This window comes from Lepidochelys olivacea (assembly GCF_965140295.1).
Source record: "Lepidochelys olivacea isolate rLepOli2 genome assembly, chromosome: 23".
Lineage (NCBI taxonomy): Eukaryota > Metazoa > Chordata > Testudines > Cheloniidae > Lepidochelys > Lepidochelys olivacea.
This window is the reverse complement of record NC_140433.1, coordinates 11,640,951-11,665,005: the sequence shown is the minus strand read 5'-3', so window position 1 is coordinate 11,665,005 and position 24,055 is coordinate 11,640,951. Positions and strand designations below refer to the sequence as shown.

The following is a 24,055-nucleotide window of genomic DNA, read 5'->3' as shown; positions in this document are numbered from 1 at the left end:
ACGCAATACCAGGCTAGATGGTCGCATCGGTCTGATCCTCTGTCCCTAAGGGGCACTATCGGCCCACCCTCCCCTTGTGGGGCCAGTGGAGCAGGGGGCAGGGAGACCCACTGAAAGGGGCTGGAGCAAAGATTAACCGAGGCTGTGAACACGCACGGCATGGCTGGGCCCAGACCATCCCTGACCAGGGATGCCCTACACCCACCTTCCCCTTTCTGTGCCATGGCCCAGAATCCCCTCTGGAGCTCAGGAACCCCCCACCTATCCCAGAGGAGTTCTCCAGCCCCTTGGATTGTGTCCCTAGGGTGAGACGCTGGTATTTCGGAGTGGGTGGCTGAATCCATCCTATATGGAAGGAGGAAGGGCGGGGTCATACTGAACAGAGATCCTGGGTTCTCTCCCCAGCTCTGGGAGTGAGGGCTATTGGTTAGAGCAGGAAGGGCTGGGAGCCAGGACTCCTGGGTTCTCTCCCCAGCTCTGGGAGGGGAGTGGGGTCTAGTGGTTAGAGCAGGGTGGGCTGGGAGCCAGGACTCCTGCGTTCTGTCACCAGGGGAGCGGAGTAGAGTAGGGGGCTGGGGAGTCAAGACTCCCGGGTTCTCTCCCCAGCTCTGGGAGAGGAATGGGGTGTAGTGGGCTTGTCATGATTTTGTGGCCCCAGGGCTTATTAATTACAGGCACCTGGGACCAGTTGTCCTCCTGTTCTTCCCTACACTTGGTGCAGGGTTTACCTCCTCCGTGACATTCAGACAGCACCTGGTGCGAAGGGGCCCAGCAAGAACGCTCGACTCCACAGCCTCTTGCCATCCATCTGTAAGGGGGAGCTTCAGAACGCTGCATCCCATCCACCCCCACATTTCTGGCCGTGCCCTGGGCATCAGTTGCCTGGCGACTCTGGTGGGAAAGGGAACACACGAAAACCAGGCCCACAGCCCCTTTGGGGCGCACCCTGCTGCTGGAATCACAGGCACCCGCGCACTGGAGGGCAGACGGCTTTGTCCTGTAGGCCAGCTCTTTCAATGCAAATGGGGGCCTGGCTGGAGGGGCGGACCCGGATTTAGTGGGGTGGGTGTTGGGGGCCTGGCTGGAGGGGCGGACCCGGATTTAGTGGGGTGGGTGTTGGGGGCCCAGCTGGGGGAGAAACAATGTCAATAGGGGGTTGTGGGGCAGGGGCAGCAATGGGGGCTGGGGGTCACTGGGGAACTCAGTGGTGGCTATAGGGAGTTGAGTGTAGTCACGTGGGGGGCTGTGGAGCAATGTGGGGGGTCTCACGGGGGGCTGGAGGACTCTAGGGCAGTTGGGGGGCGCAGGGAGGATTTATGGGGCTGGGAGTGATTGCCCTTTGCCCTCTTACGCCATTTCCGGCCCCACCCGGAAGTGCTCGATTGCTGGCCCCTCCTCCACATTCTGCGTTCTTTCCTTCTTCGCGGAGGCGGAAAGAGCCGAAGCCTGCGCCCCCCCGTCTCCGGAAACAGCCGAAGCGGCGTCGAGAAGGGCTGGGAGGAGAGGACGGAGCCGAAGAGCTGACGGAACTCCCCGAAGCCGCGATCCGGGCGTGGGCGGAGTCTCCGAGCAGCGGTGCCTGGAGATCCCCGAGCGCGGGGCGGAAGGGGCCGAGCGACGGCGGAAATCCCCGAGCGCCGGGCGGAAGGGGCCGAGCGACGGCGGAAATCTCCGAGCGCTGGGCGGAAGGGGCCGAGCGACGGCGGAAATCCCCGAGCGTGGGGCGGAAGTGGCCGAGCGGGAGGCGCCGCGGCCTGTGCGGGAGCGAGGCAGAGGCCGCGATGTCCGACTTCGACGAGTTCGAGCGGCAGCTCAACGAGAACAAGCAAGGTGGGGGCGGGGCCGGGCCGGGACCAAGCCGGGGAAAACGGGCAGGACCGGGGCCCACCAACGCCTACTGGGCCCGGCCCGCGGCATGCGCTGGGGGCCCCTTCCCGCCGGCCCCACGGCTCCCTCCCCGTCCCATAGCGCCCCCCCGGGCCGGTCCCACGGCTCCCCCCCTCGCCCGATAGCGCCCCCCACGGCTCCCCCCCTCGCCCCATAGCGCCCCCCTCGGGCCGGTCCCACGGCTCCCCCCCCCTCGCCCCATAGCGCCTCCCACAGCTTCCCCCCATAGCGCCCCCCTCGGGCCGGTCCCACGGCTCCCCCCCCTCGCCCCATAGCGCCTCCCACAGCTTCCCCCCATAGCGCCCCCCTCGGGCCGGTCACACGGCTCCCCCCCCCTCGCCCCATAGCGCCTCCCACAGCTTCCCCCCATAGCGCCCCCCTCGGGCCGGTCCCACGGCTCCCCCCCTCGCCCCATAGCGCCTCCCACAGCTTCCCCCCATAGCGCCCCCCTCGGGCCGGTCCCACGGCTCCCCCCCTCGCCCCATAGCGCCTCCCACAGCTTCCCCCCATAGCGCCCCCCTCGGGCCGGTCCCACGGCTCCCCCCCGCCCCATAGCGCCTCCCACAGCTTCCCCCCATAGCGCCCCCCTCGGGCCGGTCCCACGGCTCCCCCCCGCCCCATAGCGCCTCCCACAGCTTACCCCCATAGCGCCCCCCTCGGGCCGGTCCCACGGCTTCCCCCCCGCCCCATAGCGCCCCCCACGGCTCCCCCCCGCCCCATAGCGCCCTCCCCGGGCCGGCCCCAGGGCTCTCTTCCTCTCCCCCCGCCCCATAGCGCCCCCCCGGGCCGGCCCCAGGGCTCTCTCCCTGCCCCCGAGTCTCTTCAGCTAGTCATATAAGCTTCCTAGCTAGGTCTCTCGCTACCCCCATGGATCGGCTGAGCTAGCTTCATAGACCCTCCCCATGCTAGTTCCCTGCCTACCCTATAGCCCTATATGCAGCCCCATAGATCTCCTGCCCTATACACCTTCTACCTAGCCTCTCCCAGCCAACCCCATAGATTTCCTGCTCCATAGCCCCCCAACCTATAGATCTCTAGCCAACCCCATATCTCCCAACACATAGACCACTCCTCGCCTGCTCCTCATCCTACCCCATAGCTCCTATTCCCCTAGTCCCAACACCTTCCTGAGGGCCATGCCTTCAGCATCCCTTCCCCGCCAAGCTCACCCTTCTACAGCCTGCCCTATAGCCCCCTTCCAGTCTGTGTCCCCAACCTCTGAGTGCCTGTCTTATGGCCCCCCACTGCCGCATGGCCTCCAGCCAGCTCTCCTATCTGCCCCCAACTTCTCTATCCCCCTCCACTTCCCCTTTCCTCTGCCAGTGTCCGCCTTCCTGCCCTATAGCATTGCCCGGCCCCAAACTCCTGCTCCACATACCCTCCAGCAGCACCCCTACCTATCCCCCCAGAGCTCCCTGCCCACTCCTTGAGTGCCTGCCCCATAGCCCTCCACCAGCACCCTTTTGCCACAACCTACCAGCCTGACCCTGAACTCCCTGTGCCCCTCTCACTCCAGGGTCTGCACCCCACAGGCCTCTGCACTCCTTCTGCCAGTCCCTCCCCCACTGGCATACTCCCAGCCAGCCCCTGCTCTCTCCTGTCTGACCCTCTCCACTCTGTAGCATCCCCTTGAGCAGAGACACTGAGCTCCATTATTAACCTTAGCATGCTTTGGGGAGGGGGTAAAACATGTGGGTGTGCTCCCTTCTCCCCCCTGGGACTGGGGGAGGGGTTGGGGGAGAGAAGGGCAGTCCCAGCAGACTCAGGCTCCTCAGACTGGGGAGAGAGGGAAGTCCAAATCACCCCCTTTTCCTCCTTGGGGCAGGAAACTGACATCCCCTCTTGGCAAATAAGTCCAATAGGAGTAGGGAGGGGCACACGTCACCATTGGGGGCATTTTGGGAGGCAGGGCAGGTCTACTATCCCCACCCAGCACTTGGATGCTGGGGTGATGGCAGCCATGGGCAATTTAGGGGCCAGATGTGAATCTCTTGCCTGTTACAGCATTGGGTAGGAAGCGGGGGGCTGTGGCTTGGTCTCTTAGGTAAAACCCCTCCATGGGTCGGTAGGTTTCTCTGGCCCAGGACCTGGAAGGGTTTAAAACCCTTTGTGTGACTGTATGGTCATCTCCCTTGTGTTAGGAAGGAAGCACAGGGGGCGTCCTGCTCTGGGGTGAAGATGGAATCAATTCCAAGTCCATCCCTGTATAAAAACAACAAAAAGATCGTGTTTTGGGGGCTTGCTTATGTCAAAGTGGAGGGTAGCTCTGAAGCCAATAGAGCCAGCATCCTATTAAAAGCACAAAGCCTTTATAAATAACCCCTCAGAGGTGTGGGGTATTATATTCCTCGGCTTGGCAAAATTTGAGTCTCTCTCTCTTTTTGTAATTTGGATGGATGATAAGGATTATTTTAAAGCATTTTTTCCTTTTGTTTATGTACATTTTCACAGTTGGGCAAAATTTATGGGGTTTTACCGTTTTTTCTGTTTCCTGACTTAATTTTGAAGAACTGTGAAAATTTATGGGGTTTTAAGCATTTATTTCCTCTTTTTATCCATTTAAATTTTCAGTTGCACAAAGTTATGGGATTTAAACTTTTCTCTCTTTAAATGGTCAGTAGCTCAAAATTATGGATTTTAATTTTTTTCTCATCTATTTGAATGTTCACAGTTGCGTGGAATTGGAGGAAGTGCTGATTTACAATTTTGCAGTTGTGCAAAATGATGGGCATTAAATGTTTTTTCTGTTTATCAATTTAAATTTTCACAGTTGCATGAAATTAGGGGGTTTTTAAGCATATTTTTTAGATTTTTATCAATTTGAATTTTCACGGCCGTGGCAAGTTATGGGTGGGTCAGACAATAACGGTCTAATGCCACCATGTGTTTGGTACGTGTTGAGGTGGGACCTTGTTCTCAAGCAGCGTTCTTCCTACTTTGCTTGTCTGTAAATGTCAATGATTATCAATGAGAATTTTTTCTCCCTTTGGGTGTGTGAAATAGACATGTACTGACATTTACCCATGAAAATCTGTATGTACCTGTCCTGCGGGTGCTAGTAGCTGCCTGTGATGGAAAATCAACCCCGGCTAACACAGTCCTGCCATGATCCTAGAGCCCAGTTTTCAGAGTGACAGTCGGCATCTGTAGGGCCATGGCATGGTTGGGGGAAGGCGGCTGAGTTCTGTAAAGATGGTCTAGTGCTTAGGGGATCCATATTCAATTCCCTACTTGGCTACAGATGCCCTGTGTTGGCAAAAGTCACCTCTATGCCTCAGTTTCCCCATCCGTAAAATGGGGCTAATGCAAGCGACTTCTCCTTTTAAAGTGCTTTGAGATCTCCAGCTGAGAAGTGGTAGTTGGGGAGTGATCTGGAAAGTTGAGACAATAGTGCAGGGCAGCTGAGAAGACCAATATATCAAGAACTGTGAGGTGCTAAGTTACCACAGGTCCTGGGGGCCAGATAATTATCGTAACTAGACATGGGGGTTAGTAGAACTCTGGAGTCCAGATGTTCCCTCACTGCCTCGCCACAAGACCAGCTGATCTCCCCGAGATCAAGCCACGCTGGTAACTCTCTCTGTCACGCCCCCGGGCTGAGCTGAGCAACCTAGTCTCTAGGACGTCCGGTTGTGATTGAAACAGGGCCCAGCTTGCTAGGTGCAGCGGTACCAAGTGGGATCAATAAACTCGTGCAGTTGAGGACCAAGGGTGGGGTGGCTGAATGGTTCGGGAGCTCGGTAATAATCCTGGAGGTTGTGGGCTCGAGGCTCGCTTGACTGCCCCCTGATCAAAACGGCCTCTGGGGCAGTCAAGGGTGGTCTCTCCTTCACAGTCCCGTTGGCTCTGAAACCGTCCAGCCTGAACTGTGGCCTGATGAGTCATTGATGCCAGGGAGCGTTGACTTTGCCCAGGGTCAGCGGATAAAAGGGTGGGTGTTCTCCCTGCTTTGTAAACAGGTGTCAATGGGCCAGGGGCTCTCCCCTGTTCATTCTAGACAAGATGGAAACCCAGCAGTTCTGGTTGCTTTCCAGACTTGGTCACTATCATCCCTAGCTCTTACCTAGAGCTTTTCATTTGTAGATCTCAATGCACTTCACATGCTTTAGTGTATTTACGCTCCCAATGCCCCTGTGTGGCAACGCTGTGGGGAAATGGAGGCACAGACTGGTTAAGTGACTGAACCAAGGACATGCAGGCAGTCTGTGGCAGAGCAGGGAATTGAACTGGGATCTCGACTGGCGCCATAGCTGCTGGCCTGGCCTTCCCCTCTCGGGCTGGAAACCCACATCTGGGAGTGTGGATTATCCCTGAGCTGAAACCCCTCCCCTGCTCTGGCTCCCAAGCAGGTGCCAAAACCACTCCCTCCCGCTGCTCCCAGGACTAGGAATGGGGTGCTTCACACTCTGCCGTCTGTCTTGCACAGTTCCAGAGCTCGCCAAGCCTGTCCACCCTGCCACCACCGAGAAATCTAACCCCCTCCTCTCTCACGCACATGGCTGGATCAACAGATCAGTCCTCACAAACAAGGCCTTGTACAGCCCGGCCCATGACACCAGCCTTTGTTTTCCCTCCCAGCACAGCTGTGGGCTCTTGGTCTGGTCCCTGGCCGGCACCTGCTCTGTTCTGGAGCTTGGGCCTTCCGCTCCCTCCTGGCTCAGACCATTTCCATTGTAAAATTGAACCCTGCAGAGCCTATGGGACATGAGGGAAGGTGCAGTTCAAGGCCACTGGAGCTGGGATTGGGGCCCTGGGGGTGTTGCAGGGGCACCTGAGAAACACAGCCCTGGTGGTTAAGTCATAGAATCATAGAATATCAGGGTTGGAAGGGACCTCAGGAGGTCATCTAGTCCAACCCCCTGCTCAAAAGCAGGACCCATCCCCAATTAAATCATCCCAGCCAGGGCTTTGTCAAGCCTGACTCTTAAAAACTCCTAAGGAAGGAGATTCCACCACCTCCCTGGGTAACGCATTCCAGTGTTTCACCACCCTCCTAGTGAAAAAGCTTTTCCTAATATCCAACCTAAACCTTCCCCACTGCAACTTGAGACCATTACTCCTTGTCCTGTCCTCTTCTACCACTGAGAATAGTCTAGAACCATCCTCTCTGGAACCACCTCTCAGGTAGTTGAAAGCAGCTATCAAATCCCCCCTCATTCTTCTCTTCCGCAGACTAAGTCTAGTCCTTCCCACTCCCAGTTTGGTGATGGAAATTGAGGCACTGTCGGGGGAGATGGCAAAGGGGAGCTAAGGGGCGGGGGGTGGATAAAGAGGGGTTGGGAAGGTATGGAGGAGGTGGGGGGTTGGGGAAGGGGGCCAATGGGGCAGGTGGGGCTCTAGGGGAATGGGGGCTATGGGGTGAGGGGCTGGGAAACTATGGGCAGATGGGGGGGGCTTGTGGAAGGAGAATTATGGGGGAGTGGAGGGGGCACTTTGGGGACTTGGGAAGCTATGGGGCAGGTGGGGGGCTGGAGGAAGGGGTGTTATGGGGGGCTGAAGTTATGGGGCACATGGAGGGAAGAGGATGGCTGGGAGAACATGGGCTATGGAGCAGGCAGGGGGCCAGAGGAGAGCTGTGGGGGTGACTGGGAAGCTATGGGGCAGGTGGGGGGCACCCATGATGCCCCAGGAGCCGTATGCTGGTATATTTGAATAGTGTCTTATTTTTTTACCTTCAAACCTTTTTAAAGTCCCCCCTCGAAGCGTAGTTTCTCTAGTAGCAGAGCCTATTAAAAACCCGGAAACCTGACCTTTTCCCCCCCATCAGCTGAGATGGGGTTGGCAGATGCTCCTTGGCGCTTCCTGAAATCAGGCAGGAGGTTCGCTCTGGGGGGAGGCCCACATAGCAGCTGGGGGGCGCTGAATCTGGGGCTTAGAGAGCAGGATACGGTGGGGGAGAATATAGCTGTGGTTCTGGGGTAGAGGCGCTGTTCAATGTCACATTGACAGGGCAAATAGCAAAGGCAAACAGCAGAGCCTGGGGTGTATGAGGCAGCGAAGTCCAGTGGTTAGATCACCGGCGTATGAATCAGGACTCCTGGGTTCTCTCCCGGCTCTGGGAGAAGAGTGGAGTCTAGTGGTTAGAGTGGGGGAGGAGAACTGGGCATCTGCACTGCTGGGTTCTGTTTCCTGTTGGGTCAGGTTTACAAAGTTAGTTTGGTGCCTAATTCACTTAGACTCTGCTACCTTCCCTTTTGCCATCTAAATGTGGCCTTTGTTCTTCTCGCTGGGATTAGAGGGGGAGACCCTCCCAGTTGGGGGGCAATAAAGTAGCGATCAGTGGGGAGCGGCTGGTCTTATCCAGCCCAGCAGGCATGGGGTGCGTGAGGATTTCGTCTGGTGCTCCTACGGGGCGATGGATCGGGTGGGGACGGTCGGGGGAAGGCAGAAGGGGGAGCAATGGATCGGGTGGGGACGGTTGGGGGAAGGCAGAAGGGGGAGCAATGGATCGGGGAGGCTGCATGGTAGGTGGCATCGAGGGGAGAGTTGGCATCAAGGTTGCGTCCTGGCATCTAGGGCAGTCTGTCCCTGCTCTTTGGGTGTGGGGGGACGCTCCTTGGATAGAAGACCTTGTGGTTCCTTGTGGCTGTCTGCCTGGCTGGCTTCCCTAGGGGGCTTGTGCCACCTCCATCACGAGGCAAAGTGTAGAGGTGCAGCCCCCAGAACTACGATTCCCAGCATGCCATGCAGTGCAGCATGGCTGCGCCTCTGAGATGGAGGGAGTGTTGCATGCTGGGAGCTGGAGTCCCTCACATGCTACATCCGGCAAACTGGAGCCTGTCATTGCAACTGGACCTGCAGTGGAGCCAGGCAAGGCCCAAGCCCCCGTGTGGGGAGACTGGTAGCTGCGGGGTGGATGGGACACTGAGAATTGGGGCGGGGGCTTGTGTCCCCTGCTAACCTGCCCGCCCTCCCCCCGCAGAGCGTGACAAGGAGAACCGTCACCGGAAGCGCAGCCATAGCCGCTCGCGGAGCCGCGAACGGAAGCGCCGCAGCCGCAGCCGGGAGAGGCGCAACAGGGACCAGCGCAGTGTCTCGCGGGACCGCAGGCGACGCAGGTAGGGAGGGGCAGTCTGGGCCCCAGAAACCCTTTGTCCCCCCCATCGCTCCTCACTGGTGCTGTGGCCGGTTCGAGGAGTCAGAGGGGGAATGGCTGGCCCCAAGCGCTGGTCTTGAGAAGAGATCTGGGGGGCTGGGAGCCAGGACTCCTGGATTCTACCCCCCAGCTCTGGGAGGGGAGTGGGGTCTAGTGGTTAGAGTGGGGGAGAGGGACTGGGAGCCAGGACTCCTGGGTTCTATCCTAGCCCTGGGAGGGGGGAAGGGGGTCTAGTGGGTTAGAGCCGTGGGGGCTGGGAGCCAGGACTCCTGGGTTCTATCCCTTGTTCCCTCTAATTTTTTTCCATCCATGTGCAGGTAATGTGCGGATGTGCACCACCAGTAGAAACACAAAAACCTAGAGAGAATATATTTTTAAAAAGTTCCCATAGGGATAATTACTCCAGCCAGGACAGGTTAGGCATTTTAGAACTCACTGTTCTCAAAGAATTAAATGCAAGGCTAAGAGAGAAATAAAATGATGAAATGCATAGACCAGTCAACAAACAAAAATAACACACTTTGAAAGAGTCAAATTACAGAGACTATATGTGCATTGCAGGAAGAACCAAGAATTAACAACAACAGCAACAACACAAGTATGTGTTGGGAGGTGAGTGTGTCAGAGACGGAGACTGTGTGTGTGAGAGAGAGAGACACAGAAACTGGGTGTGTGAGAGAGAGAGAGACCCAGAGACTGGGTGGGTGTGTGTGTGGGTGTGTGTGTGTGTTGCTGGGGAAGTCTCTGAGAGATCCGTGTGCTCTCTCTTTAAGGCACTCACTCACCAGAAAGCTGGTTATCTAGACGGCAGCCGCTCTCCTGCTCCTGAGCCCTGTCCCCCCTCCCCTGCCCTGCGGAGATGGGGTACATGGGCAGGGGGGAGAGGGACACCCTGATATCAGTGCCCCTCCCCGCTCTGCTCAGCTAGCAGGAGGGTCCCGCGAGCAGCTGGCCAGGAGTCCAAGGCGGAGGGCAGGAGCAACATGGCTGCAGAGCAGCCGGGGGTTGAGGGGCGCAGCGAGCACACACCGCTGAATGCGCACGGCTCTGCTAATCAGTGTGCGGCACTTGATTGATTCCTGGGCAGCTACGCAGCTTGGAGGGAACACAGGTTCTATCCCCAGTTCTGAGACAGGTGTGGGGTCTAGTGGTTAGAGCAGGGGGGCTGGGAGCCAGGACTCCTGGGTTCTGTTCCGGGCTCTGCAGTAACTTGTTCTGTTACCTGTATACGTGTGGGGGGAGAATAAATCTCTTTACCTCTCTCTATCCTCCTGCTGTTAGGATACCTCTCTCTATCCCCCACTGGCCATTCTCTGGGGGACATTCTCAGACATAACTCCCCCCTGCCAGGAGCTTTGGGGCGGGCCCAGCGCACTAGGAGTCCAGGCGGTGCAGACCGAGGGTTCTGCAGTCCCGCGTGTGCTGCCACAGGGACTTTCCCTTTGGTGGGCTGACAGGCCGGGGCCAAGACACAGGTCCAGCGAGACCTGAAAGGAGCCGATTGGGTTACCCACAGCCAATATTAACACCCCAGGAGCTGTGTGCCAGGGCCCTCCCCCGCCTACGTTACCTCCAGCCGGCGCTGTCCTCTGCCTCCCAGTGCCATTCCAGCTGTTCATAAAGCCTGTAAAACATGGCAATGGCCCTGTAACATGGTCTGAAATTCTTGGGGGTTCGGGGTGGGACAGGACATCCATGTAAGCCCGTTTGGGGTGTGGGGGTTATTGCATCTGGAGCTCCCCTGGTTGAGCTGCGTGGAGAGTGCATTCGACACTTGCTCTGCCCTTAATTGGAAGGGGAATTTTGACAGGGATCTCTGAGCCAAGCGTCAGGCTTTTGGGGGAAGTCAGCGGAAGATTCCTTCCCCTGTTTGATGAATCGGGTCTCTCTCCTGGTGGTCCTGTAATGCCCTGACCCAGCCAGTTCTCCAGTCGCCCCCAGAGTCTCTGAATGGCGAATGCAGGAATGAAATCTCTGAACGATCCTTTCAGCAGCCGTAAAGAAGCAGGAAAGGGCACCAACCTGACCTTTTTTTTCCCCCTCCCCTCTGCAGGTCACCTCTAAATCTTGCTGGCCCCTTGAGGTGAGTGCTGTTCTCTCAGGTAGGGAAACTGAGGCATGGGAGGGACTGGCTTACCCCCAGGGAGGAGGGATTCTGTGTCAGCAACGGTAGAGCATGGCTGCTCCATGCTGTCCCCTACTGGTCTAGGCGCTCGGCTCTTGCCTCAAGCTGCTGCTGGGATTGGCCAAAAAAGAGGGCAGGGCTAGTGGGCTGGGAACTCTCCCCAATCCTGAGTGGTGACCCTGGCTGGGGTTGGATCAAAGCGTCTCGTGGGGTAGAAACCGTCATCCTAGCCCAGGCCAAACCTTGCCCCTCCTGCCCGGTGACGCGTCTCTCCTCTCTTGGCAGCCGCTCCCCCCGGCATGAGAAGAAGAAGAAGATCCGCAAGTACTGGGACGTGCCACCGCCTGGGTTCGAGCACATCACTCCCATGCAGTACAAAGCCATGCAAGGTATCTATCCTGCCTAGGTGCCTTCTGTCCGAGCAGGGAGCAGACCTCTGCTGACCGCCCCAGGCCTCCCTCTCTCTGCCCCATTGCCCCCCACTCCCCATCGGCACGGGGGCGGGGCAGGGAAATTGGCTTTTGAATGCGTGGATTGGTGTTTCTCTCTCCTAGCCGCGGGTCAGATTCCAGCCACAGCTCTCCTCCCAACCATGACCCCCGACGGATTGGCCGTGACCCCCACCCCGGTCCCAGTGGTCGGCAGCCAGATGACCCGACAGGCCCGCCGCCTCTACGTTGGAAATATCCCCTTCGGCATCACTGAGGTACTGGTGGCTTCGGCAGCCCAGCTGCTGCTCTCTCTTGTCCGTATGTCGCCCGCACTCTTTCTCTCTCTGTCTGGGACCCGTCGAGGAGCGCTGGAAGATATAACTTTTCTCCCCAAAACAGGGCAGCACTAGCAGCAAAGGAGAGCAGAATCCATGGAGCGAGGTTGATGCCATGCAGCTAAACACATAAGCGGCTTTGGGGCAAACACTAACCGAAGCATCTCACTGGGGCCGACTGCCTGAGCTAGGTGGCTGAAGGGTATACCGCTCCCTCAGCTACATGATAGTCTCCAGGGGGGAGATCAGTCCTGAAAGCCAAGGAGGCCTGGGGTGCCTGGGTGGGGAACTGGGACTGTGTCTGTGAATGCTGTTGGCAATTGGTAGCTGCACGTGTCCCAAGCAGGCTCAGGTCTCTGTCCCTGTGACACATACAGACGGGTCTCTCTACTTACCCGGTGAGCAGTGCAGTTTGGGTCTCAGTAATTTGCCCTCTTCGCTCCTGGACGTGGTAACGGTAACGCTGGCGTGGTTTTAACATCCTCCGCTCCAGTGACTTGCGAGCCCTTTCTTTTAATTTGTCCTGCCTGGTGACAACTGGGGCCAGCACCCCTTCCAGATAGCAGTAGGGGAAGTGCTCTCTTTCTTATTATTTGAATTTGACTCTCGCTCAAGCAAAAAACCAAGATCAAAAAGTTGTTTCCATTTCTTTTTAAAGTGAAAATTGTGGGGCTGAAATCCCTCGTAGCACAAAAGTTTGCTACCATCACGCAAGGCAAGTAGGCTGTTCCAGTTTTCCCACCTGCTCTTTGCTATCTATTTGAAATTCCGGGCCTACTGGTTTGCTGCCCTACATCGCTTCTTCCCCACCCCCCCTCTCTCTGCAGGAGGCCATGATGGATTTCTTTAATGCTCAGATGCGTCTTGGCGGCCTGACCCAGGCCCCTGGCAACCCCGTCTTGGCTGTGCAGATCAATCAGGACAAGAATTTTGCTTTCCTGGAGGTGAGTCAGCTTTTCGTTCTGTCTGTACAGCGCCTGGCACAATGAGGCCCTGGGGCTCCTCAGCGCTCCTGTAACATACCCAGTTGTCCAATTCTGGTGTCCACAAGTCCAGAAGGATGTTGCTAAATTTGAGAGCATTCAGAGAAAAGCCACGAGAACAATTAAAGGACTGAAAAACATTCCGTATAGTGAGAGACTTCAGGAGATCAATCTGCTTAGTTAGGAGGTTAAGGAGTCACTTGGTCCAGTCTCTAAGTACCTAGATGGGGAACAGAGATGTGATCATGGGCTCTTTAGTCTAGCAGAGCAAGGTCTAACCTGCTCCAACGTCTGCCGGTTGAAGCTAGACAGATTCAGACTGGAAATAAGGCATACATTTTTAGCCGTGAGGGGAATTCACCACTGGAGCAAACTACCAAAGGTCAGGGTGGAATTTCCAGCACCGGAAATCCATGCTGGCTGTTTTTCAAACCGATCTGCCATGTTTCAAACAGGAATTATTTGGAGGATGTTCTCTGGCTGTGTTATGCACTAGATACTAGATGATCACAGTGGTCCCTCTCTGGCTATAGAATCTGTGAACCTGCCTTGTAATGAGACGGCAGAAACTTAGTTGATTTAGTCTCTCCGGAGATGGTTCGAAGGGGGATTGGCCCTCAGCTTGCAAGCACCTCCCTGGGGAGGAGATTTCTGCTGGCAGAGGACCCTTCAGTCCAGCAGAAAGAGGCAGGACCAGGAAGATGAAGAAACAAATTCCGGGGCCCCGGGAGGAGGATGAGCCATTGGTGCAATTGACCTAGGGTTGGGGTAGGTTTGCCATCTCTCGGCTGGTCGAAATTCAGACTGGATTCTTCTTCTGAAAGCACCTCTCGAGCTCCCCCCCCCCCAAAAAAGTTACAGAATCAGAAATACCAGGCTGGAAGGGACCTCAAGAGATCGAGTCCAGCCCCCTGCACTGAGGCAGGACGAAGTGTCCCTAGACCGTCCCTGATGGGTGTTTGTCCAGCCTGTTCTTAAAAACCTCCCTTGGAAGCCAGTGCGACCCCCTGGCCAGTTAGTCCCCATTTTGCAGCTGTGCTTTGGCTCCCCGTCTCCGAAGGGAAGCACTTTGCGCTTTTCTTTTTTGGAGTTCGTCTGGTTGATCTCAGATCCAGTTCACGGTTGTTTGGAATTCTAACCTCCAAAGCGCTGGTGACCCCTCCCTGCTCAGTCTCATCTGCAGATTTTATAGGTGCATGCTCCACTTCGTTATCCAAGTCACTAACAAAAATATTGCCTAGTACTGGACCCAGGACTGACCCCTGCCGGACCAGTCTCCCAGTTTGACAGCGACCCATTGCTAACTAGTCTGAGTGCTGTTCTTTGAACCAGGTGTGCACCCACCGTACAGGAATTTCATGTGGAGCTCCTTTCCCTAGTTTGCTTGTTAGAATGTCATTTGGGACTGTCAAGCTTTGCTAAATCAAGATACTTCAGGTCTGCCGTGTCTCCCTGTCTGGTAGGCCAATAATCCTGTCAAAGAAGGCAGTTAGGTTGGTTTGGCAGGATTTGTTCTCGCCAAGTCCATACTGGCGATTTCTTGTAGCCCTGTTACCTTCCAGGTGCTCACAAATTGCCTGTTCAATAATTTGGTTTCATAATAGCTTGTAGAATCAGTTCTGGGATCACTGGGTGAGGTTGTCTGGGCTTAGGCCAGACCTAGATGATCCCAATGGTCCCTTCTGGACTTGGGAGTCTGTAAAGGGGATGTAGAGTCCATGCTCCAGGGTGGTGTTTGATTGCAGCAGGGACAGGAGGAAGATTGCACCATGGCCCGTAGTGCGTTATGGGTGGGTGTTGCCCATGCGGCGCGAGATACAGAACTGGATCTAGTCTGTCCTAGCAGGGCGGGGAGCATACTGGACTTAGTGGTCTGCTCTGGGGCAGCATGGCAGTGGGATTACTGGCTGAAGGGGCCTGTAGCGGGAAGCTGGGCCCCACCAGTAGCCGGTGGAACTCCTTTCCACATGATGGGACTGAGGCCAGGATCCGTTCAACATTTGGAGGGAGGATGAGACATTGGCGGGGATAACGGAACATTTGCCATGTGTAAGGGAAGGAGTGTGATCCAGAGCCAGTAGGGGAAAATGTTTCCTCTTTCCTGGAAAGTTTCTATTTTTCAGCAAAAATTTGGATACCCGAATATTTTGGCAGAAAACTGAAATATTTCAATGCTGAAAGGCCGCTGCTTTGCCTCATGGGAGTTGTAGTTCAGGGGGTGATTCATGCTCCCAGTCTCCTCTATATCCTGGGCCACCTGTTTGGACTCCATCTTCCATAATACACCCTGGGTACCCTCTTGGAGAGGGGAGGTCGTGCATTAGGGGAGTCCCTGGCTGTGTAGTCTGGCCAGCAGGGACCCAAGCCTGTAGATACAGATAAGGGTTTGAGGCAAGGGAACTACAGCTCCCATGGTGCACCGTGCCCTATCCTCTTGGATTGGGAAGGCAGTGCATCCTGGGAGTCCCATGATGCACTGCAACCAGGGAGATGAAGTCCAGCTTGTAGAGGTGAGCAGAGTTTGCTTGCCTGGAGTCTACACCAGCGTTAAATAGGAATATTTTGGTTTTGGGGCATTTGGGTTTTGTCTCAAAAATGTATTTTTTCCCAGGAAGCAGGTGCTTCTCGTGCAAAACTTTGTTTTGCCAAAATCCCTGTTCTCCGTGGAAAATCAGTTTGGGTTGAAGTCATTTCACCCACTCTAGCGTGGTGGACACCCCACCCTGTCCCGGGGCATCAGCCAACCACTAGGGCTATGTCTGCATGGGACAGCTAGCCTGGGCATGAGCAACCGGGCCGCTTGGCTGGACCCGTGGTGCTGCGCTGCTCTGCGCGGCTGGGCCCGGGTTCCAGGGGTCTTTGTGCAGAGATGTTCTAGGATTTGGAACTCATCTGGCCTGTAGGGGAATTGTGGGAAGGCATTGGAGGGTTATCAGCGCTCACGTGACTTAGCCTGCATCCTCACTGCAAAGTGGGCAAGTTCCTGCCCAGGTTCTAACCACACACACCCCCAGCACGCACCTGGCTTCTAGCCCCCGCTCCCCTCCCCCCCATCCTTCCCAGCTGGGTCACAAAGCTTAGACTTCAAGCACCAGGTCAGAGGGTTTTGTGTGTGTCTGGAAGGGGGTGTTGGGTCAAAACTTTGCTCAGAACCTGGATTAAGACACCCCCCAGCGATGGGCTGGGACAGGGCCAGGTTATTCCGGACGTGGCCAGTAGGGGGCGTTGTGCAGAAGGCAGTTGACACAACAGGGGTCCTGCGTAGCTTGGCTTGTTTTCGGAGACTGGGTTAGGTGGGCAGTTGGGCAGCAGTCCCGCTCGGGGGGGGGGGGGGGGGGGGAGAGGGGCAGATGTGGGCCGAATCGCTGGCGGATCACGTGAGCGCAGGGGCTCTGGGTTGTGGCATGCATGCACATTAAGTTCCTCCATGTCCCTCATTGGCTCCCCTCCCTGGTTCTCCTGCAGTTCCGCTCCGTGGACGAGACCACCCAGGCCATGGCATTCGACGGCATCATCTTCCAGGGGCAGTCGCTGAAGATCCGCCGCCCCCATGATTATCAGCCGCTGCCCGGCATGTCTGAGAACCCGTCTGTCTACGTGCCAGGTGAGTAGCCCCCTGGCCCCGGTGTGGGGCCAACAGGGGTGAGTGGGCCTGCACCTTCTTCCAGAGGGCACGGGGGCAAGGGAGATCAGCTTACCCAGGTCAGCCAGGTGCCCAGCCCTTCCCTAGACACATTCTGCATGGCATCGTCACGTACGCCCGTCTGGGTGTGGGGCAGCAGGGCTTGGGAGGCTGGAGAAATTGGAGGGAGGGACCAGATGCCCCCGATAAGACTGAGTCCAAGAGTCCACTGGGGGCTGGTTATGTAGGACCCTTCTCCCTGCACAGGGACATGGCCCTTTGGGGCTGGGGTGCAGGGGCTGATTATAGGGGGACCCCTCGTCTGGTGCTGGGATGTGGTCCCTCTGGGCTGGGGTGCGGGGCCTGTGACTCCAGGGACCACCACAAAGGTGGCCCTGCAGGACGAGTGGGGGCTGCGTTGCTGTCTCATGGGGCGTAACTGCCTTGCAGCTGCTCCAGAGCATGCAGGACAGTGTGGGACACCCATCGGTTCCCTTCCCTCTTCTCCCCGGCAGGTGTCGTGTCCACCGTGGTCCCGGACTCCGCTCACAAGCTCTTCATAGGGGGTTTGCCCAACTATCTGAATGACGATCAGGTGAGCACGGGGCAGCGGGCGGTCCCCCTCCGACAACGCCCGGGTCAGCCCCACGGGGCACCGGGAATGGGCTTTTCCCCGCAAGTCGCTCCGGCCCGCTGGCTTCTCCGCCCGCATATCCTGGCTCTCAACACCCATCTGCTCTGGTTTGAGCCAGAGCTGCCCTCCGAGAGTGGGGGCGATGTGAAATCTTTGCTAGGGAGGGCTTTGAATTACAGCAGGCTGCAGGGGTGGCGTTCAACGCTCGTCACGCCTAGCCACGAGACAGACCCATGCCAGGCACTGCCTGGGCATCCAACGACCGAGTTGAGGGGGGAGCATCATGCCAGGTGCCCCCTGGCAGCCAAAGCCCAGGGGAGCCCGTTGTTTTGGGTGCTGCCTGGGCACACAGTGAGAGCCCACCCTGCCCCAAAGAGCTCCTGGGCTACGCAGACAAAGAATGGGAGGGTAAACTGAGGCAGGGGTGTGTGCCCAGGAGTCCTCGCTGCCTGTCCGCCCCAACTGCCCTCCCCGTCCGCCCCAGGTGAAGGAGCTGCTGACTTCCTTCGGGCCGCTGAAGGCCTTCAACCTGGTGAAGGACAGCGCCACCGGGCTGTCCAAGGGCTACGCCTTCTGCGAGTACGTGGACATCAACGTCACAGACCAGGTACTTCCCAACTCCCCCCTCCTCCGCCCGCCTCTCCTCGCAGCTCTGCCGCCCTCCGAGGGGCCTGCGTCCGCCAGCCCAGCCAGCCGTGGGGGTGTGTGCGTTCTCCTTTTTTTTTTTGGTTTTCTTTTGTTTGGTTTTTCCTCCTCCCCTCCTTGAGCAGGTGAAATTTTTTTTCCTCCACCCCTAGGGAGCGCCAGCCTTTCTCTCCTTTACAGCTCCGGGGGCCCCCATAGGCCGCGCCTCGTCGCTGTGATCGCCTCGTTTTCTCTCCCCCCACCCCCTTTTTCCCCCCTTCTCCCCAATCTTAGCCCGAACAGCGGCCACAAACCAATCCGAAGACCCCAGCTCTGCTCTGTCCATGCAAGCCGGTAAGATCCCCCCCTCTCCAAATAAAACCCCCCCATCAAATCCCGCTGTGGCCGGGAAATCTCCTCCCTTAGCCGCAGCTGCCTCCAGCGCCGATCCTGACTTGCCCGCGTCGGTTGCAGCCTTATAGAAATCTCTTCGGACTTTCTATATAACGGTGTTTTCTCTTCTCCCGCTGTGCTTTTTGTTATAGCGGGAGGAGGAGGAAGAGAACCGTAACAGCAGGGGCCCTCTGTGCGCTGCATTCCCAGCGGTAGTTGTTCAAATGCAAGTATATGTATAATTTTTTTTAATGTATTTTTTTTTTGGATTTAAAAAAAAAAAAAGCAAAAAACCAAGCAACCAACCAAACCACCCCGCCCCCGTGCGCCCCTTCAAATCGCCCCCCACAAAAAGTCAGCCCCGGCGCTGGCGGGAGAGGGGCATCCTGCCACAGAGAGGGTCCTTAGATGCGCGTAACTTCATAACCCCTCCCCCAACTCTCTCCCCCCTCCCCCCACCCCCGGAGGGCTTAGAAAGAGCTGGTCTAATGGTGCATGCTGGGCGCGAGACCTCGGCGCTTGGGTGAGTTGCGAGAGGGTGCGTGTGTGTGTGTGTCGTCCTGCCCCCAGCCTGTCTGTGCCCCACAACCCCTTCTGTCCCTGCACCCTTCTTTCCACTTCCTGTCCCAAACCTGACTTGGGTCTGTCTCCAGCCTGCCTGGGTCTCTGTGGCTCCCCCCACAACATCCGGCCCTTCCTGTCCCCAGCCTGTCTTTCAGACCTGCGCCCCCTTTCCACTTCCTGTCCTTGGCCTGTCCTTTAGGCCTGTGCCCCCCACCACCATTTCCTGTCCTTTGCCCCCCCTGCGGCGCCCCCCACTTCTGTCCTCAGCCTGTGTTTTGGACCTCCATGCGCTCCCCGCCCTGTCAGGAGCCTGACTTGGGCCTGTCCCCAGCCTGACTGTGTCACCCCATCTTTTGGGCACATGCCTCCCTGTGCCCAGCCTGTCTCTCGGGGCTGTGCCCTCTCTCCACTTCCTGTCCCAAACCTGACTTGAGCCTGTCTGGGTCACTGTGCTGTGGCCGGCCCCCCCTTTGCACTTCTTGTCTCCAGCCTGTCTGGGTCCCCACAGCCCCTCCTCCCCATCCTCCACTTGGTCTTGAGCATCCCCGTCCCCAGGCGGTCTGTACTCCTGCCCCGCACCTGGCTTTTTGGGGGCTGGGCGCCCCCTGCTGCGTGGGGAAATGCAGCAAGGTTGCGCAGTCGGTCAAGAGCTTCCCCTGCCGGCCTGGTGAGGGGGCGTCCGTGGCTGGCACCCGGCCCAAGCGCCCCCCGCTGGCTGGACTGGCCATGTGCCCGTGGCCTGGGAGGCCTTCAGAGACGCAGGTAACGCAGCGCCCCCTGGGGGAGAACAGGAGAGCCTTCGGAGCCGGCTGCTCCTGCGCTCCCAGCACGAGATCGCTGCGTAGGCCAGGCGCCCCGGGGGCAGAGGAGAGCTGCGTGAGTGTGTGCGCGCGTCTGTCTGTCCATCGCCCTTCGCGTCTGTGCTGATTGCAGCGGGGGGCCGGGGGGAGGAGCAGCCCGCTGCGGCGCTGAGAGCAGCCAGATTCATTTCCCCTCTGATTTCGAAGGCCATCGCCGGGCTGAACGGCATGCAACTGGGTGACAAGAAACTGCTGGTGCAGAGAGCCAGCGTCGGAGCCAAGAACGCCACGCTGGTGAGTGGGGGGGTGGGAGCCGGGACTCCTGGGTTCTCTCCCCGGCTGGGGGAGGGGAGTGGGGTCTAGTGGGTTGGAGCAGGGGGGCTGGGAGCCAGGACTCCTGGGTTCTCTCCCCGGCTCAGGGAGGGGAATGAGTTAGAGCAAGCGGGGTTGGTATCCCAGGCTAGCTGGGCCCTTCGGTCTGATCTAGTCTAGCAATTCCCAGGCTCCTAGAACGGGTGGGGCAGTTTTCCTTTCCCCTCCCCCCTCCCTCCCCAAACAGAAAACGTGATGCTTTCCTCCCGCGTTATTTTGGGGTGCCAGGGCCATCTTCGGGAGGTCCCACTGGGTATCTTACTGGAGAGGCTGCGGGTGGGGTGATTTCAGGTGCCTTATGAGGCTTCCAAGTTGATTCGGATGGGGGAGCCCCCTGCTCCTCCTTCCCAAAGGGCAACGGGCTCAGGCTCCCGGCAGATGCAGGCAGCGTCCCGCCCTCGACCGCCAGGGCTGAGGTTCTCCGAGCCCCCAGGGGCAGGGTGGCAGCCTCCCTCAGATCCCAGCACTAGGGGCGAGGTCGGGGCCAGGACCAGCAGGCCGGAGCACAGGGCAGTCTGGCTGGGAAGGGGCTCTCGGGGCCAGTGCGTAACCCTCCCCCTCCGGTCTCCACAGAGCACAATAAACCAGACCCCGGTGACGCTGCAGGTGCCCGGGCTGATGAGCTCGCAGGTGCAGATGGGTGGGCACCCCACCGAGGTGCTGTGCCTCATGAACATGGTGCTGCCCGAAGAGCTGCTCGACGACGAGGAGTACGAGGAGATCGTGGAGGACGTGCGGGATGAGTGCAGCAAGTACGGGGTGGTCAAATCCATCGAGATCCCCCGGCCCGTCGACGGCGTCGAGGTGCCCGGCTGTGGCAAGGTGCATGGAAGTAGGGACTAGTGGCGGGGGCGGGGCTCAGAGCCAGGGCGCATGGGGTCTATCCCTGGCTCTGGGAGGGGAGTGGTTGGTCGTGGGGGCCGCTGGGAGTCAGGATGCCTGGGTTCACTCCTTCCCCCTCCCACCACCCACCCATACATGTATATCCAGGTCGAGGGGGTGGGGGGGGGGGTCTAGTGGTTAGAGCAAGGGAGGCTGGGAGCCAGGACTCCTGGGTTCTCTTTCCAGCTCTGGGATGGGAGTGGGGTCTGGTGGGTACAGCAGAGGATGGGGGGGCTCCTGGGGTGGGACAGCGTCAACCTCGGCCCCCGCACCCTCACCTCCACGTCTGGCTGGCACCGTAACACCTCCCCTCTCCGCCCCCCCCAGATCTTCGTGGAGTTCACCTCGGTCTTCGACTGCCAGAAGGCCATGCAGGGCCTCACCGGCCGCAAGTTCGCCAACAGAGTGGTGGTCACCAAGTACTGCGACCCCGACTCCTACCACCGCCGTGACTTCTGGTAGCTGCCGGGCCGGGCCGGCCCTTCGGCCATGCAGCGGGTTTCTATTTTATGGCCAAAATGGTTTTTTGTTTTTTGTTTTTTTTTTTCAATTGTTTTCTCCCCCCTCCGCAAAAAGAAAGACCCCCCCCCCCGATTCCCTCCCGGCCCCTGAGGGCCCCCCCAGCCGACGGCTGCCAGTAATGGTTATTCCGTAGTAGAGACATCTCCTCGCGCCTTTCTGTGCCGTTGCGTATTGGCTGAGAAGGATTTCCTTGTTCCACCCACCCCACCTGTTCTGTTATTCCCCCTCTCCCCCCGGCCCTCGGTGTGCATATGGAGTGTCTACCGCCCCCCCTTTATTTCCCGTCGTAATTAAACACTTTTTCCAATCCCCCAGGGTCCGCCCGCCTGTGTCTGTCTCCACGTGGCGCTGCCAAGTCAGGGCTCAGCTCTCCGGGGCAGCTGGAATGGAGGATGTGAATGCCCAGGAATGGGGGGTGTTTGAGTTGCTGAAACAGACTGGGGACCCCTCGGGGGCTGGGATCGGGGGGGTGCCCCGTCCTGCCAGCTGCCGTCCAGGCAGAGAGGCGCTGAAGTCGGGGCCACGCCCAGGAAGAGAGTGGGAGAAATCCCTGTCTGAAAGAACTTACAATCAAGAGACAAGGCAGGCTATGGGGGAGGGGAAACTGAGGCACGGGGGGGCTGTGCCTTACCCGAAGGTGTTGGGGTGGGAGGAGGACCCAGGTGCCCGCTGGGACAGACTGTCCATCCCCATCAAGAGCAAGTGCTCTTCTAACCGCCCCGCACAGCCCCTTGGGAGCCAGCTCTGGATGTGCGTAGCTATAGTAGGTTGTCATCGCCATGGGGCTGAAGCCACCAGACGGGGGCGTCACTGACCCACACACTGGCATGAGCCACTGCTGTCTGCTCTCGGCCCTGCTCCGTTAGCCAGCGGCTCGCACCCAGAGCATCCACTCGCTGCTCTCTAGCCCACCGGCTGGCACCATATAATGGCAGAGATTCCAGCTCCCAACCTCCATGGCTGAGAGACACACAGGGCGAGTTGTTACCTTTGGTTACAGCTGGGGGCAAACTGAGGCACAGTGCTATAGAGGACAGCCCCTTAGATCAGTGGTTTTCAAACTTTTTTTCTGGTGACCCCGTTGAAGAAAATTGATGCCTGTGACCCAAAAGAGCTGGGGCAGAGGGTTGGGGAGCAGGGGTGAGCCCTGTGGGGTGGGGCTGGGAATGAGGGGTTCAGAGTGTGGGAGGGGGCTCTGGGCTGGGGATGCAGGCTCAGGGCTGGGGCAGGGGGTTAGGGCATGGACTTACCCCGAGCAGCTCCCAGTCAGCGGCAAAATGGGGGTGCTAAGGCAGGCTTCCTGGCAGAGAGGTGGAGGTCCAGTTTGGTCCCACCCCCATGGCTCCTGCACCGCCCCACAGGCCTCATTAACCCTTTTGTGCATCCTGCAGCACATGGGGAAACTGAGGCAGGCGCTGGCTGGAACCATGCCCAATTCTCAGTGCGTCACACCCGCTGCCCTCACCTTGCAGCCGGTTCCAGGGCGGCCATTGCTGAGTGCCGCCCCTGCCCCACACAGCAGGGCTTTGTTCTCCAAAACCTCCCAGGGAGCTGGGCAGGGCAGGGGTTGGCGGTTGCTTAAGGCTGAAGGGCGGGTGGGTACTCGGCCCCTGGGAAGTGAAACTGAGTCACGAAACTGAGGGGAAGGGAAAGAGGCGGCAGCTGGGTAAAGGGCCCCAGGGGCCACCTGCCCTAGAAATCCCAGCCAGGGGCATGCCCATGATGACGGCGTCCAGGTCCTGTGGAGGGGCTGCGAAATGAGGGGTTGGAGACCAGCCCCAGACCCCATGAAAGGCCTGGAGAACCTGCTGTAGCTGCCTGTGTTTAGTGCAGGGGTGGGCAGACTTTTTGGCCTGAGGGACACATCTGCATGGGGAAATTGTATGCAGGGCCATGAATTTAGGGCCAGGGCAGGGGGTTGGGTTGTAGGGTGTAGGAGGGGGGTGCTGTGTGCAGGAAGGGACTCGGAGCAGAGGGGTGTGGGTGTATGATGGGGCTCAGGGTGTTAGGGGCTTATTCCTTCACCCACTTACTTCCCTGGTCCTTCTCGCATGAACAGAGAGCAACAATACCCGAAGTCCAAAGGTGCAAACAATTCGATGTTTATTGGGGTGAACTTCCAGCAAGCATGATTCCAGTTTCCTTCCTTAGTGTCCCCCTTCCCAGCTCTGACACCACAGAGCCTTACCTGTGTCCCTGTTCCCATTCCTGCCCTTAGCCAAACATTATTCCAATTTCCTTACCCCCCCCTTCCTGATTGACTGCAGACTATATAGTAAAACTTGAGTTCTGCTTAGCTATACCTTAACCTATCATTTTACAGAAATTTTACTAACCAATCCTAACATATTGTAACATGATTATGTAACCAATTATATCCCACCACCGTAATTAGTTTACACCCAGCAAAATTAATTGTACAGCAGACAGAAACAATCACAGAACCAGACAGAGACCATGCAAATAAACAATAGCAAAGTGGGAACTATAATGACAAAACAATACAGTGGTGAGGTTTTCACATCCCAGCTCTTGATAAGTGAGTTCTTGCCAGACAGGATGCTATCAAACTAAGTTTCCTTTTACATCTTCTAGGCACTTCCCTTTCTCTGGAGGCGATGGGCATTATCAGGACAGGATTGTATCCTAACAGCCCCATAGCACCTTCTTTCAATGGGACTAGTTTGGGATGTGAGGAGGTGACCAGTCGTTTCCCAGCTTATGGCTGCCTCTGCTGCTTAGCCAAAGGCCTTAGCCTGAGAACAGGGCCTCAGACTGTCACAGT

The 24,055-nt window shown here is 57.8% G+C and overlaps 1 protein-coding gene and 1 pseudogene across 5 annotated transcripts in view; one reads left to right on the top strand and one right to left on the bottom strand.

The window, feature by feature from the left end:
* Positions 1 to 24,055, bottom strand: part of LOC311511978 (leukocyte immunoglobulin-like receptor subfamily A member 2) — an 873,498-nt pseudogene that overhangs the window by 480,634 nt on the left and 368,809 nt on the right. The gene's annotated exons all lie outside the window — the stretch shown is intronic.
* Positions 1,408 to 21,579, top strand: U2AF2 (U2 small nuclear RNA auxiliary factor 2). 4 transcript variants are annotated; one of them, XM_084612496.1, is made up of 13 exons: positions 1,409 to 1,830; positions 8,810 to 8,945; positions 9,545 to 9,595; positions 11,037 to 11,066; positions 11,394 to 11,497; positions 11,663 to 11,814; positions 12,702 to 12,818; positions 16,323 to 16,461; positions 16,995 to 17,074; positions 17,598 to 17,720; positions 19,693 to 19,788; positions 20,440 to 20,688; positions 21,076 to 21,579. In XM_084612496.1, exons 1-13 carry the CDS (start codon positions 1,782 to 1,784, stop codon positions 21,208 to 21,210), a joined length of 1,461 nt encoding a protein of 486 aa, XP_084468622.1. In that variant the 5' UTR covers positions 1,409 to 1,781; the 3' UTR covers positions 21,211 to 21,579. The 4 variants fall into 4 exon arrangements, with proteins under 4 accessions (XP_084468624.1, XP_084468622.1, XP_084468623.1 ...); XM_084612497.1 differs by having other exon boundaries at positions 1,411 to 1,830; positions 19,702 to 19,788; XM_084612498.1 differs by lacking the exon at positions 9,545 to 9,595 and having other exon boundaries at positions 1,408 to 1,830.